Here is a 14,940-nt window from a genome sequence, read left to right on the forward strand (position 1 = left end):
GACAAACAAGCCATGAGTTGGCACAAGCGACCAGGAACCTCAATCTATTGGTAACTATACTGGTCTTCCACACCACAGCCCATCCACTTGGTTTGGTATAGCCAAAGCTGAGGGGTGGGGCTGGGGAAATTTAATCACCATCATTGCATTTTAAATTCATTGATGGAGCTATGAATGCAAGGATTTACAGTCCATGAGATAGGCAAAATCATTATACTATACATTGTTTTGTTACCAACAAAAACAAAAACAATGGAATAGGCTCCAGATTTTATACTAAATCTCATTAGGGATTTATTTATATTATATTTAAGTTATATTCTTCAATAAAAAAAAATCAGTTAAGAAGAAATTGTTATTTACAATGAAGGCCGACACTGGCCAAACCTGGCCCAATTACAGCCGGTTGTGATTTTAAATTGAACTAGGCACGTCAGTTAAGAACAAATTCTTATTTGCATTGACGGCCTACCAGAAAACAGTGGGTTAACTGCTTGTTCAGGAGCAGAACAACACATTTTTGATTTGATCCAGCAACCTTTCGGTTACTGGCCCAACGCTCTAACCACTAGGCTACCTGCTACACCGTGATACAGCCTGGATGGTAGATACATGCCAGGTTAATCGAAATGACAATTGACCAGGGTAAATTTGACAGATTGTTTAAATGACTTGCCATACCCATATCCCAGCATATCCCCCTGACCAGTGACCACTGTCCCATGGCCCTACCACTGCTCAGCTGACCCCACCACTGTTCCCAAAGCTCTTGTGCTCATAACTACAGCGCAGGCGCGAACCTAAATACAGCCTGCCAGCAGTGTGTGCGGTGACAGCTGCACTGATGATATCGATGAACGGTGAGAGTTTTAAAACATGCCAAAGATGATGTTTATATATACCATTTAACACAATGTAAATGATAAAGATGGTCGCATGACTACTACTTTATCTCATCGTTGAGTTAGAATTGATTTGTATGTTTCTGTCATTGTATTAAAAAAAAAGCCTAGCTAAGGTTAGCCAGCTGTCTGGCGCACGCAAGCTAACCAGCTAGCACAGACACTCCTTGCTAGCTAGCTAAACTAGCCAGCTAACGAGCTAGCTAATGTGTTAAAAATATTTCCAGTGGCAATGTGTTTTCTTTCCAATATTTGTTCGTCTTGTTACTAAGTTTTACACGTCAACGATATGTATTCAGATTTCACACAAAAAGAAATCCGCAGCTGGCAAGTAACGTTAGTCCAATTTGCAAATGGAAGTGTAATATTTCCAGTTAGCGCTAGCTGATTGCTCCTTGCAACCCTGGATCCCTGGGACGTACCTAAGTCACCCCATTGAAGTTGACATTTATAAAAAATGGTGAAATCAAAGGTTTAGGTTAGGGTTATGTAAGGGTTACGGCTGTGGTAGGGTGTTACGTTAGGGACGTCCCAAGGATCCCGCATTGCACTAACCCTAGCGGATTGTCTATGCGAGTGAGAACTGCAGATACTACAAGGCAACTCTATGATAGCCGTAACGTTAGCCTTGTGGATATATGGTAGTTAATGATATATTCCCTGATCGCCAGCAGTGTCCAGCGGTAATCACAACCCGCATAGCACCCACAGTAAGAAGCATAAGAAGAAAGGCAAGAAACATCGAAAAGGATCCGGTGACAACCTCCCCAGTTTGGATATTGGGTGAGCAACGTTGGCTACTCTAACGTTATTCCCATTCCATGCGTCGGCTAACAGCATGTATCAGAGCTTGCAGCTGGTTCTGTCTAGCTAGTAGTTATGTCTATGTGCTATAAATACACGGGGGCGGTGGAGCGACTCACCTCTCCAGATAAGCACATTGACTCATGCCTCCCCCCTTTCCTGCTCTGTGCCTATTTCAGTTTAACCCTGGCAAACCTTAACAATACCCATTTCACTGCTGTTACGAATAGTGTGGGGACCGTGCAAATGTAGATATGGGGGGTACACTATTTGGACTATCATTATCCCTTGGTAATTGCATAATCCCCCCCCCCCAATGAATTTTGGAGACGGGCCACAGTCAGCACTCCACTTTAATTTAATGTGATGCATGTCTCACTCATAATAAAACACAAACCCCTCATTGTCTGTATTGAAGCGCACGCATGCTTCTTGTTTACAAGAGAATCACAGTACTTACATTGCTGAATGTCAAGTCAGTCTTTTAGATGACTAGTTAAATATAACTGATGTAATTAGTCATTTTTTTTCAGATAAAGGGATATTTTGCTGGTTGTTATTGTTTAGGCAAAGATATCGTCACCACCTTCCTAAAGGCAAACAGGAACCATATTGAGACGGTTATTTCATCAGGCTGTTCTGTGTTTTTGTTTCAGGTCCCAGATTCCCACCGCAGATGAGTTGTGTCGCATCCTCACAATACACAGGCCTGCGACTCCACCAAAAACCTCTCCCACCCCTCCCCTCAACCTGTCCCAGAGGCCCCCGGACCTCCAACCCCCTGCCCCACTCAACCTCTCCCAGAGGCCCCCGGACCTCCAACCCCCTGCCCCACTCAACCTCTCCCAGAGGCCCCCGGACCTCCAACCCCCTGCCCCACTCAATTTCTCCCAGAGCCCTCCCCATCTCTTACATCCTTCCGCTTTAACCACCCAGCCACTTCCTATACCACTAACTCCCTCCTCTGACACTCTGTCCACCCCCGTACTGTCCTCACCCATAGCACCCTCACTAGAGATCCCTCCAATTCTGTCCTCTACTCCACCTAAACCACTGACCTCATCTCAGACCACCTCTCCGCAGGCTCTCAGCCCACCCCCACCTGACTTCACCCCTCCACCAACAGAGCTGCTCGGATCAGATGATGAGGAGCAGGAGGACCCATCGGATTACTGCAAAGGTAGGCTATATAATTGTCTAATGGATCGATGCAATAGTGTGGCAGATTAGGAAAGTGACAGTCAAGGTTATTCTATTTGAAAAATCAGCAGGGAGTGGAATTACTTGTTGGTGGTTATGTAATGAATGTAGTCACCACATGGATTTTGTAATAATACTTGTGATATGATGCCCTTGTAGATACAGTATGTCAACTTCACAATATAATTTATCAACTAGGATGATGCGATAATGCTAATAAGCCTGTGTGAGTGAAAGTCTATGTATATTTCAGGTGGGTACTACCCAGTGAAGATTGGAGACTTGTTCAATGGCCGATATCACGTAGTCAGAAAGCTTGGTTGGGGTCACTTCTCTACTGTATGGCTATGCTGGGACCTGCAGTAAGTGACTGATTTGAGTGCATCTGTAAAACTATACCAGTAATACACAAATGAGAAGCCTAATGATATTTATCCTTTTTTAATGTTTTTCATTCCCATCAATTTGTTTCATTCAGTGCTGAATGGTTAAGTTTTCATTATTGGCTGTGTTTTTTTTTTTTTCTCCAGTTTGAGTCATGACATGATTGTGTTTGTGTGTAGGAGGAAGCGCTTTGTGGCACTGAAAGTGGTGAAGAGTGCTCTGCATTACACAGAGACGGCGCTGGATGAGATTAAGCTGCTCAGATGTGTGAGTGCATTCCTATTTATTTCACCCTCAGACAGACGGCACACCCACAGACATCACTCATTAATGGCTACAAGCCCAAGGGCATCCTCCAAAGCAAATGGCATAGTTGTTTGGTGAAATTGATTGATGTCATAATCATTGTACTGTGTACATTGTACTAGCTAGCCCAACACTCTGGGGAGTCGTAGTCTGGTACATTCTAACATCTCTAGCATATACGGATAGATCGTACTGTTTCTGAATTGAAGTAACTTTTCTGCGATTATTTTGTGGCCTAAGGTGCGAGACAGTGACCCTACAGACCCCAAACGAGAGACCATTGTACAGCTTATTGATGACTTTAAGATATCCGGGGTCAATGGTGTGCGTATCCTTTCTGCTGCTTACCGGCTGCAACTGGGTTTGGTGGACCCTGTAATCAACTGGGTTTGGTGGACCCTGTAATCAACTGGGTTTGGTGGACCTTGCACACCACTTGTTCCTCTCCTCCTACTTGCCTGTACTACTATTTTCCCTGTGTTCTTTCACCCATTTCAGACAGAAGATGTGGTATGTTACCTGTAAAAAAGAATATAAGGCAATGTTTTATATGACCCCCTTTCAAACAGCCCCTAATTGACCTCTTATTTTGCAGGTAGACCCCTTTATACATATCAGTAGAGAACTGGCCAATTGAGAGGGGTGGCAGGGGGGTTTAAACCATGGGGGCTGTTTGCAGTTCAAGTTAAGGAGGTGTTAAACAATGGAAGTGTTAATGAATTTACCTGCAAAAAAGCAGAACCATTCACACAGACACGATACCTGTGTTTTGGTCACAGAGTCTATGAAAATGCAGGAATCACGACTAGGTCATTAGGTGGCTTTTAATTTGTCCATGTTTTTTTTACACTACTTTCAGATATATAAAAATGCAGGCGTGGTAAATAAATAAGATTTTGGTCTGTGTATTAAAGGGATCTTTCATGTGTAAGTTTGAGTGAATCAGCTTCTCCTTAACTGGTGTGTCAGATGTGTGTATGGTGCTGGAGGTTCTGGGTCACCAGCTGCTGAAGTGGATCATCAAGTCCAACTACATGGGCCTTCCTCTAGTCTGTGTGAAGAGCATTCTCCGACAGGTACAGTGGTATACCAGAGCTCTTTCCCCTCTGTTTATAGCACATCAAGCAGGTTTCACACAGCGTCTGTTCTGTGTGAAGAGCATTCTCCGACTGGTAAGGAATACCACAGCACTTTCTCCTGTGTTTATAGCATATCAAGCCGGTTTCACAGGTGCAGCGTTTAGAAAATAGCCAGGAAACCTTGAAAATATGATCAATGTATTAGTTATTACCATAGCTAGCAGTAATGTTAATGATACAGTAGTCAGTAAAGCTTCACTAGAAACTGTTCAGTTCCATGTATCCATCTCAACCACCCTTATACATGCTCCATGTCTTACCCTCCACAGGTTCTGCAGGGCCTGGACTACCTGCATACCAAATGTAAGATCATCCACACCGACATCAAGCCGGAGAACATCCTGCTGGATGTAGATGAGGTGTACGTCAGACGGCTGGCTGCAGAGGCCACTATGTGGCAGCAGTCAGGAGCCCCTCCTCCCTCGGGCTCCTCAGGTGAGCTGGTTGGTTCATTATGATGAAAACAACATCTAGACTTTCAACTTTAATCATACGTTTTGTTATTAGTCAAACTTGTTCTGAGGGGTTATAGCATAGGGTCATCTTGTGAGTGCTTCAATGTGTGTCTGTATGTGTGCTGTAATTGTTAAAATTTAATTGGACTTACACATTACTGTGAAGCCAGTAATTTGTTATGTTATACTGTACACCAGGGGTGTGGATGACCATTTTACTGGTTAAAACCAAATGGAAACTAGAAATGATAATGGGTCTACATATAGTCTCTTCACGATGCACAGAGGAATTTTTTTCTTTTGAATTTTGATGGCAAGGAGATATACAAAATGTCAGTGTGGCCTTCCGGACCTTGCCGAAAACACTGATGTTTGAAACCCCTGCTGTACACATACAGACAACTATGTATATTCACTTTGACTCCATCAACAGCCTTTTTTCTCTCTCAAATTTAGTCAAAACTGTCTAGATGTAAATCTGTGGTGATTTGTTACTTGCATGTTTAGATGTTTCCTATGCGTCTGTCTCTTCTCTCTTTCGCATACTTTCTGCTATCAAATCTGCTCATCGTCATTTCTTCTGTCTCTATTTGGTTTCTAACTTTGTCCTGTTTTTCTTGTGTGTTTGTTTTTGTGGTCATTACGGTTTACTGTCCCTCCCTTCCTTTTTTTACCTCGTTTTCTGATGGCAGTTAGCACCGCCCCAAGGGAGAACCAGGTATGTTCAGACTGAAGTCCTGCCTGCCTGCCACAGAAGGGATAGTCTTGCAAAAAAAAAAAAGAAACATCACTTTTGGTGAACAGTGCTTTAACGTTGATCATAACTCACCTCAGCTTTTGTGTGATGTGATCATGTTGCCTAACGATTATTTTCTGACGTTGTGATGGTTGGTGTGTGTGTCTTTAGTGGTTCGTCTCCTACTCAGGTAGTGTATCATCTGTCTCTGCATGTCAAAACAGTAGTTGGCTTTCTAAACGACATGTAAAAAATCAAGGAGAGGGAATGGGGTCTTGGTGACCGAATCGTCAGTCAGACACCTCACAGTAATGCCTTCTCACATGTAATACATTCTCACTGGACAATGCTTTGCCCCATGGCTGACTTGTGGTTTCTATGTAAGCATCGTTTCAGCCTCCTGTTGCTGTCCAACAAAGAACATAATAATTTACCCAGTTTCTTTATTGGGTTTGTAGGGTTTTTCACACCAGTTTTTTGATGTGAGGAAGTGTGAGCACTTTGACTTGATACAGTTTTATCCTATAGGCTCTCTTTACAGCTGCCCTCCTTTCATATGGATCTAATTTGAGTACTTTTTTAAAAAATTGTTTTTGAAATTGGAAATGTTTATCTCAGCAGGTGAAAACAACCTATCACATTTCTCTGTAATATACCTCCAGTACCAAGAAGGCTTCTAGCCCACTGTATGCAGTTCTTAGAATGTTTGTTTTGAACGATGCATTCAACCTCATGAATGATTGGCATTTGGCACTTAAAGAGCACCATACTTTAATGTATTACTGTAGCATAGACAGCATTTCATACCAAATCCATTACCAAGTAGACTACAGTATATGCAGTGGAATAAACAACCTCAAGGACTTTTGAACTGGAGGGTGTGCGTTTGCTCCCCCGGCCATGGCTGGGGGAAGTTTAAAGCCGTAGCACTGTTATTCAGTTGGAAAACAGAATGCCATCTGATCCCTTGTGGTACAGTTGGCCCTTCCTCAAATTCCAGGCGTGGCTCACGTTAGCTGCCTCAGCAGATCACCGCAAAGCTAGCTAACCCACTGAGCCAAAGCCTGTTCAGACAGCTGTGGGCACGTGAGTTCACCAGGTCAGCTTTGAGGGATACTGTCAGATGGGATGGACTTTCTGTAAGAGGCCTACTGGAGAACTGTCGACGGTTACATGCTGGAGCTCAGAATAGTGTGGTCATCTAGCTAGCAGGATATAGAGAGGTTGTGGTGGGATCATGTTTAGTCTGCTTCCTAAGTGCCCAAGTTTTACTTGCAATCAAAACTCTGTTTGTTGTAGGGCAGTGGTTCTGCCATAGAAATGAGGATTAGAATCAAAAGTAATCATGTGAAATATAATTGAGCCCCATTGTAGATAGATACAGTTAATACCATCTGAACTCCATGATATTACTACAATGTATTAAAGCTCACCTGTCTGAGGAAGACTTGTTGTGTGTGAGAGAGAGACTGAAGACAGGCTAACTCTGAATATTTCTCAGTTTGGTACTTCCTTTCTGCACACTCTATTTTTCTGCCTGGCATGCACTCTCTGTGTTGGACCCTCTGGTACTGTGAACTGGAGTCATCAGTATCTACAGTATCGGTAGTGTTGTCAGGGAGCATCACATGGTCAGTCAGGCTGGCATCATGATTGGGAAAGTTTCAGGCGTCCTGGCCTGACCATGTATCTGTCTCTCTATGTCCATCTGTGTGTCTAGAGCGGCAAGGTGACCAAGAACAAGAAGAAGAAGCTGAAGAGGAAGGCCAAGCGGCAGCAGCGTCTGCTGGAGGAGAGACTGGTGGACCTTCAGAAGATGGAGGATCTGGATGGGACCTCTCCACCAGACCCTTCCAACCCTCTACGCACCCCCTGGCCCCTGGACGACGACGCTGGGGACCCAGAGAGGACCGCCAACAGTGAGTGGTCCACCTCTACTAGTGACACTGCTATGCCAATCCCTTTATAACGGTGATTTGGTAGCAGCTGTGTTTCCTGGTTGAGTTTCTGTATTAAATCCATATGTTCTTGATACCATTTCTTCTGCCAGACTCCTCTGTGGTGAAGGGGAATGAAAACGGGAACTGCTACACCCATGTCTCGTCCACGGCTAACACCAAGGCCAGCCCGGAATCTGGCTCCTTGTGGATCGAGGAGGGCTGGAACGGCCACAACCCCATGCGTTTCTGCAGCCCTGTCTCTGGGATGTCAGGGATGTCTGCTGGCTCCATACTGTCAGCCACGTCTGAGTCAGCATTGTCTACCCTGTCAGGCTACTCCACCGGGAGAGACAGCCAACGCTCTGGACTGTCCCCCAGCAGTCAGTATCTCACTAGGCATCTCTCGGTCTGTCACTTCTGTTGCCATATGTATATCTGGCACCAGCATGCAGTTGCTTTACTGTTCTCTGTATTTAGATGGTGAGGTTGTTGTGATTATGAGCTAAATTGTATGTCTGTGTCGCTCTAGTGTTCAGCGCAGCAGATTTCCTGGTCAATCCCCTGGAACCACAGAATGCTGACAAAATACGCATCAAGATAGCAGACCTGGGCAATGCCTGTTGGGTGGTAAGTGACTGTTTTCAACAGGAAGAACAAGCTCTGTATGTTCAGTTCTCATGATAACCTGGACTTGGAGCTGTTCTCTTGTGATGTGTGGAGATGGTAAAGAACAGCATGGTGTTAATCAGCCCCCCCCCTCTACTTCCCCAGCACAAACACTTCACAGAAGACATCCAGACACGCCAGTACCGTGCCCTGGAGGTGTTGATAGGGGCAGAATACGGCACTCCAGCAGACATCTGGAGCGTAGCCTGCATGGTAAGCTACGAAACCGTGACGGGACCTTCTTCACATCATCTTATGTCCTGTTTCGTCTGGGATCTCCCACTGTAGCGTTGCCCTTCTGTGGATTGTATTTTGACCAACGTGACATTTTTGTTGCAGGCGTTTGAGTTGGCTACAGGGGACTACCTGTTCGAGCCCCACTCAGGAGAGGACTACACTAGAGATGAAGGTCTGTACCAGGGGTATTCAACTCTTTTCTTTAAAAAAATTAATAATAATAAAGGGTGGATCAGCTTTAATATTGCAGATTGTTGCTTCCATCAATGTAATTGTATACATTTCCAATCCCCCATATTTTTTTTGTGTATATATATATTAGATAGAACACACATACAGTTGAAATGTTTGGGGTCACTTAGAAATGTCCTTGTTTTTTAAAGAAAAGCACCTTTTTTTTTTTGTCCATTTTTAAAATAACATCAAATTGATCAGAAATACAGTGTAGACATTGTTAATGTTGTAAATGACTATTGTAGCTGGAAACAGCTGATTTTTAATGGAATATCTCCGTAGGTGTACAGAGGCCCATTATCAGCAACCATCACTCCTGTGTTCCAATGGCACGTTGTTAGCTAATCCAAGTTTCATTTTTAAAAGGCTAATTGATCATTAGAAAACCCTTTTGCAATTGTTACCACAGCTGAAAACTGTTGGCCAGATTTATTGCTTCTTTAATCAGAACTTTAGACTAGTTGAGTATCTGAAACTCGTCAGTCTATTCTTGTACTGAGAAATTAAGTCTATTCTATGAAGGGTATTCCATGCTAGAAATGGCCAAGAAAAAGAATATCTCGAACAACGCTGTGTACACTCTCCACAGAACAGTGCAAACTGGCTCTAATCAGAATAGAAAGAGTGGGAGGCCCCGGTGCACAACTGAGCAAGAGGACCAGTACATTAGTGTCTAGTTTGAGAAAGACGCCTCTCAAGTCCTCAACTGGCAGCTTCATTAAATAGTACCCTCAAAACACCAGTCTCAACGTCAACAGTGAAGAGGCGACTCTGGGATGCTGGCCTTCTAGGCAGATTTCTGTGTCTGTTCTTTTGCCCATCATCTTTTCTTTTTATTGGCCAGTCTGAGATATGGCTTTTTCTTTGCAACTCTGCCTAGAAGGCCAGCATCCCGGAGTCGCCTCTTCACTGTTGATGTTGAGACTGGTGTTTTGAGGGTACTATTTAAACTTTCTGATCAATTTGATGTTATTTTAATGGACAAAAGCACTTTTCTTTCAAAACAAGAATTTCTAAGTGACACCAAACTTTAACGGTAGTTGTGTATCTCTGATAACTAATTGCACCCACATGGTGTCCCAGGTCTAAATCAATCCCTGATTAGAGGGGAACAATGCAGTGGAACTGGCTTCGAGGTCCAGAGTTGAGTTTGAGGGATCTGTACTCACCTTGTATCGTCTAGGCCTGTGGTTCTCAAACCTCTTTACCGGGGACGCCAGCCATTTCATCTATTCCAGAGCTAGCACACCTGATTCCAATCGGCAACTTAGCAAAAAGCCCTTACTAGGTGAATCAGGTGAGCTTGTTCAGGACTACAACAAAATTGTGAAATACCTGATCTGTGGGTCCCCAAGGAGAGGTTTTGTCTAGGCTATGTATGTTTCATGCTTGTAAATAAGCTGTTCAAGCCAGACAATTTCTGATTCCACACAGAACAGGAAGCCATTAATTTGTAAACTGTTACATAGTGAGTTGTTTTAATAAGAATTTCAGTGACGTAATGCGCTCTCTTGTTCTCTCAGATCACATTGCACACATCATTGAGTTAATGGGAGCCATTCCGCCCCCTTTTGCTCTGTCTGGGAGATATTCACGAGAATACTTTGACAGGCGAGGTAAGTCTTACAGTAAATTTGGTGCAAAAAAAGTCAAATGTATCTGTAATGGTTTTGTACTGTATGTAAAAGCTATGTCACAGAATAGTCTGGTTCAAGAGAACAATGCCTTGTTGAGCAACGCATCAACAAGAAAGGTCAGTCAGACCATGTTACAGTACTACAATTCACGTGTCCTGTCTCGTAATACTCAAGTGGTCATCTGCTTTGAATGTACCATTACAATATATTTTCCTTCAGCGGTCCTGGAACAGATATCTACATAAATATCCTCAAAATGACGAGCACAAGCTGACATACCTGTATGGTGCCTAATAGGATTTATTATTTAACTAGGCAAGTCAGTTAAGAACAAATTCTTATTTACAATGACGCTAAACCCTAACGACGCCCTATGGGACTCCCAATCACGTCCGGTTGTGATTCAGCCTGGTCTGACGCCTCTAGCACTGAGATGCAGTGCCATAGACTGCTACGCCACTCAGCAGCCCCCAAAATGATGATCTGAGACTTATCAATGGCCCTATTTTTATTGTGGTATAATGTTGTTTAGCTCACTATTGTTTTCCCTCCTGAAGGTGAGCTGAGGCACATAGCCAACCTGAAGCCATGGGGTCTGTTTGAGGTGCTGTTGGAGAAGTATGAGTGGCCACTGGAGCAGGCGGCCCAGTTCAGTGACTTCCTCCTAACCATGCTGGATGTCACACCAGAGAAGAGAGCCACTGCCGCTCAGTGTTTGCAGCACCCCTGGCTCAACTTGTAGACTACTGTCCACCACAACACAACTACCATGCGTCTAACCTTTACTGTATACCACTGAGTCCATACTGTACCACTAAGTCAGTGTGGTTATTCTCAGCCTAGGAGATCTTTTCTAAATGAAACGTTGAGTATTTATCTAAAGTTAATATAAACTGACGTTACCATTACTCTGAGCACATAAGTAGCAGTAACCTAAATCTACAGATTCTTTGTATTAAAGCAGCATTACAGGTTCTATAAATGGTTGGGATGAATATGATATCTGTAGTTTGTTTTAAAATGGATGATCTATGTCACATTTGTTAAAATAGTGCCTTGATATGCCAGGTGTACAAAAAAAGTCTACAAAAAAATCCTTCACTTTTTTTTTTATACATGTCGCCAAACTGTGGAATGCTTATTGTGAACATAAAATGTTTAAACATGACTGAAAGAAAGATCAGATATCTTAACCTGTATTCTTCAGAATGAAACCAGATTCAGGCAGTTTTAGAGTACTGTATGCCACTCAAATAAATTCACCATTCTTAAGTTGGCTATTTTCAAGTTTAATATTTAGCACTGCAAACAACTTTTACTACTATACTGTAAATAGACATGTAGCAGGTAGACTTCTATCGATTTGAAAATAGAACATGGATCAGTGCAAAGGAACACTTTCTATCTCTTACTCAGTAATACATACTATTGGAAAGGGGGATACCTAGTCAGTTGATCAACTGAAATGTCTTCCGCATTTAACCCAACCCCTCAATCAGAGAGGTGCGGGGGGCTGCCTTAATCAGCATTGTAGGTGAGTGGTGTGTGTGTATATACACTATAGATGGCTACTGAAATCCCTGTAAACGGTGACAGTTCCTCAGGAGATGCCCTGATAAGAGTGACCTAATGAACTCCAGGTTACGTGTCCAGGTTTTCATCAGAACATATGTCCATCCTCCCAATATGACAGACCCATCGGAGAGACACTATATAAAACAGCAACAGTGTTAGGAAGCAATTCCAGAGCTTAGGCAGCAGTAAAATCCCAATTCACTCAGTACTTCTACAGTAGTGTCACTTCTTGCGCACTACTGTCGTCCAACCATCGTTTTCCTCTTGAGACTGGGGTTGATCTGTCTGTTTGGGTGCTGCACTACGCGGGGGGTTTGTTGACGTTGCTGCTTCACACTCCATGAACTGGATTACAATGACAAGATTTACAATGGCACAATCACAACCTTTTCAGAATTGACACTAGACTGACTAGCATTCAAATAGTCAATTTGACATGTTATACCAATAAAACACGTACCTCTGTTTCATCTCCATTACTCTCTACATCATCAGCAGCGTTTGGTTGAGGTGTGACGATGGCTCGTTCTGCACTCTTCTTGTTAAGTTTGACTATCTGATCCTTGACCTCCGCAAGCTTTCCTTGTTGACACTGTGTGAAGATCTGGCTAACCTTCTGTGCCACCTGATCAATGAAGAAAGCATTGATTTAGGAGACATTTTGACATTAAGAATGCAGATGGTTGAAAATGAAATTGAGACCTTCAGCTAGCCCCAATATTGTATGTTGACATTTTAAATGTCTGAATTGAAAACAAAATGTGCACCTGAGGTAAACTGCCATCCTCCACCACTGTATCAAACTCATTGTTCATAAGGTCTGCTATGTAGTCCTCCACTTCATCTGGCTGCAGGTTTGCTGTAAACAAAGAAGTTCTAATTAGCTTGAACTGAAAGTCTGCCTGGGACTGTTCAGCATGCCAACAAGTAATCTAAACAGAGCAGACACGGGTGCTTCATACTAGCAGATGTGCAGTAACGCAAAGAGGAAGATGCGACGTATATAACAATACAACAGATATTTGGGTAACGTTATGCTATGTATCGAAATCATGGGTCAGGTTACCGTTGTCATGAAAATATTGTTGGACCACATCCACCATCCAATCCGCCTTCTGTTGGCCGTACACGCCTCCAAATCCATTATCAACTGCGATCTGCAAAACAACGTTTGTACACTATTTGTTACACACATGTAACTACAAACATAGGTATACTGTTTAATTAGATCTCTAGGAAGCTGACACGCTTATAACGTTGTCGCTATAGAGCTAGCTAACCAAACAGCGCACGGAGGAAAATACAGCACAGCCCAACAACTATAACTAGCTAACATAGTTACATGAGTAGCCAGCTATCAGCACGGCCCATGAATGTCCTTATTGCTATTCACGACTGAATAATTACACCATTAAAGCCTGTACCCGAATATGCAGTGATTGCTATATAAAATATTCACCTACCTGTAAAACAGGCCAAGTTTCTAGGACTGCTCTCACTGCTTCAGTGAAAAGTTCACGTGCAGTCTTCTGCGCTTCCATTTTGAAAATAATCAGGCATTACATGACGAGTGACCAGTGAGCGATTCGAATTTGCTCAAGCAAGGTAACGAAGTTGATCCCAGATGTCATCGACCATCACTCCCCACCATCAGAATAGACGCGAGGCAAAATGTTGAAATAGTTTTGGGACCAATGATGCATATAAACCCTGGGAAAAATGATATGTATTTACATTGTTTTTTGTTCTAGTGGGGAAAATAACATTAGTCATCTCAGAAAAGTATACTTTAAGGAAAAAGTTTGTATATATTTTTTGCTCACATAAAAATATAATTTAATTATATAATTTAAAATATAATTTAAATGTATGAATTAAGAGTAATAGTCTGTAATATAATAAACTTGGACAAAAAATTTTTGTAGACATTAATAAATGCATTTTTATATAACTTCCAAAATATGTTTTACAATAGAGCCAAGATAGAGGCACGGTGGCTTCAACACAGCACCCCCTGTCAGTCATCTAGTGTATACTGTATATACATTTAACAAAAATATAAACGCAACCTGCAACAATTTCAAAGATTTTACTGAGTTACAGTTCATATAAAATTACAGTTCGTAATAAATTCATTAGGACCTAATATATGGATTTCACATGACTGGGAATACAAATATGCATCTATTGGTCAAAAATCCCCCCCTCTCCCTCCCCCCAGTCAGTATCTGGTGTGCAGCCAACACATCTCCTTCACATACAGTTGATCAGGCTGTTGATTGTGGCCTGTGGAATGTTGTACCACTCCTCTTCAATGGCTGTGCGAAGTTGCTGGATATTGGCGGGAACTGGAACACGCTGTCATACACGTCGATCGATATCATCCCAAACATGCTCAATGGGTGACATGTCTGCTGATTATAAAAAACAAAAGTCTCCTGAGTATGTATGCAGGCCATAGGAAAACTGGGCCTTTTTCAGCTTCTATGAAATGTGTACAGATCGTTGCTTCTTGGAGCTGTGTATTATCATGCTGAAACATGAGGTGATGGCGGCGGATGAATGGTACAACAACGTGCATTCAAATTGCCATCGATAAAATGCAATTGTTTTTGTTGTCTGTAGCTTAATGCTTGCCAATACCATAACCCCACCGTCACCATAGTGGTATCAGTTTTTTGGTATGTTTGGTATTTCATTAGGATTTTTATTTATTTATTTCACC

At 42.6% G+C, this 14,940-nt stretch overlaps 2 protein-coding genes across 3 annotated transcripts; one reads left to right on the forward strand and one right to left on the reverse strand.

The window, feature by feature from the left end:
- Nucleotides 1-752: 752 nt before the first annotated feature.
- Nucleotides 753-11,909, forward strand: srpk3 (SRSF protein kinase 3). 2 transcript variants are annotated; one of them, XM_029723941.1, is made up of 16 exons: nt 753-860; nt 1,577-1,685; nt 2,363-2,886; nt 3,160-3,268; nt 3,470-3,557; nt 3,837-3,924; nt 4,566-4,672; nt 5,005-5,170; nt 5,883-5,908; nt 7,647-7,845; nt 7,977-8,246; nt 8,396-8,493; nt 8,638-8,745; nt 8,872-8,941; nt 10,527-10,619; nt 11,198-11,909. In XM_029723941.1, exons 1-16 carry the CDS (start codon nt 845-847, stop codon nt 11,380-11,382), a joined length of 2,256 nt encoding a protein of 751 aa, XP_029579801.1. In that variant the 5' UTR covers nt 753-844; the 3' UTR covers nt 11,383-11,909. The 2 variants fall into 2 exon arrangements, with proteins under 2 accessions (XP_029579801.1, XP_029579800.1); XM_029723940.1 differs by having other exon boundaries at nt 773-860; nt 1,574-1,685.
- Nucleotides 11,910-11,913: 4 nt separating this feature from the next.
- tsr2 (TSR2 ribosome maturation factor) lies at nt 11,914-13,764 on the reverse strand. The gene is made up of 5 exons (XM_029723944.1): nt 13,679-13,764; nt 13,282-13,372; nt 12,983-13,074; nt 12,676-12,840; nt 11,914-12,560 (listed from the first exon to the last, which is right to left on the reverse strand). The coding sequence occupies exons 1-5, from the start codon at nt 13,754-13,756 to the stop codon at nt 12,438-12,440; spliced, it is 549 nt and encodes a 182-aa protein (XP_029579804.1). The 5' UTR covers nt 13,757-13,764; the 3' UTR covers nt 11,914-12,437.
- Between the last annotated feature and the right edge of the window lie 1,176 nt (nt 13,765-14,940).

Source organism: Salmo trutta, chromosome 30, assembly GCF_901001165.1.
Source record: "Salmo trutta chromosome 30, fSalTru1.1, whole genome shotgun sequence".
Lineage (NCBI taxonomy): Eukaryota > Metazoa > Chordata > Actinopteri > Salmoniformes > Salmonidae > Salmo > Salmo trutta.

Coding starts and splice junctions, on each gene's coding strand:
- srpk3 (XM_029723940.1), top strand. Junction 3,269..3,469: donor TGGCTATGCTGGGACCTGCA/GTAAGTGACTGA, acceptor GTTTGTGTGTAG/GAGGAAGCGCTTTGTGGCAC. Junction 3,925..4,565: donor ATCCGGGGTCAATGGTGTGC/GTATCCTTTCTG, acceptor CTGGTGTGTCAG/ATGTGTGTATGGTGCTGGAG.
- tsr2 (XM_029723944.1), bottom strand. CDS start 13,756: ATGGAAGCGCAGAAGACTGCACGTGAACTTTTCACTGAAGCAGTGAGA. Junction 12,841..12,982: donor AGGATGGCAGTTTACCTCAG/GTGCACATTTTG, acceptor TTCATTGATCAG/GTGGCACAGAAGGTTAGCCA. Junction 12,561..12,675: donor GTAATGGAGATGAAACAGAG/GTACGTGTTTTA, acceptor ATTGTAATCCAG/TTCATGGAGTGTGAAGCAGC.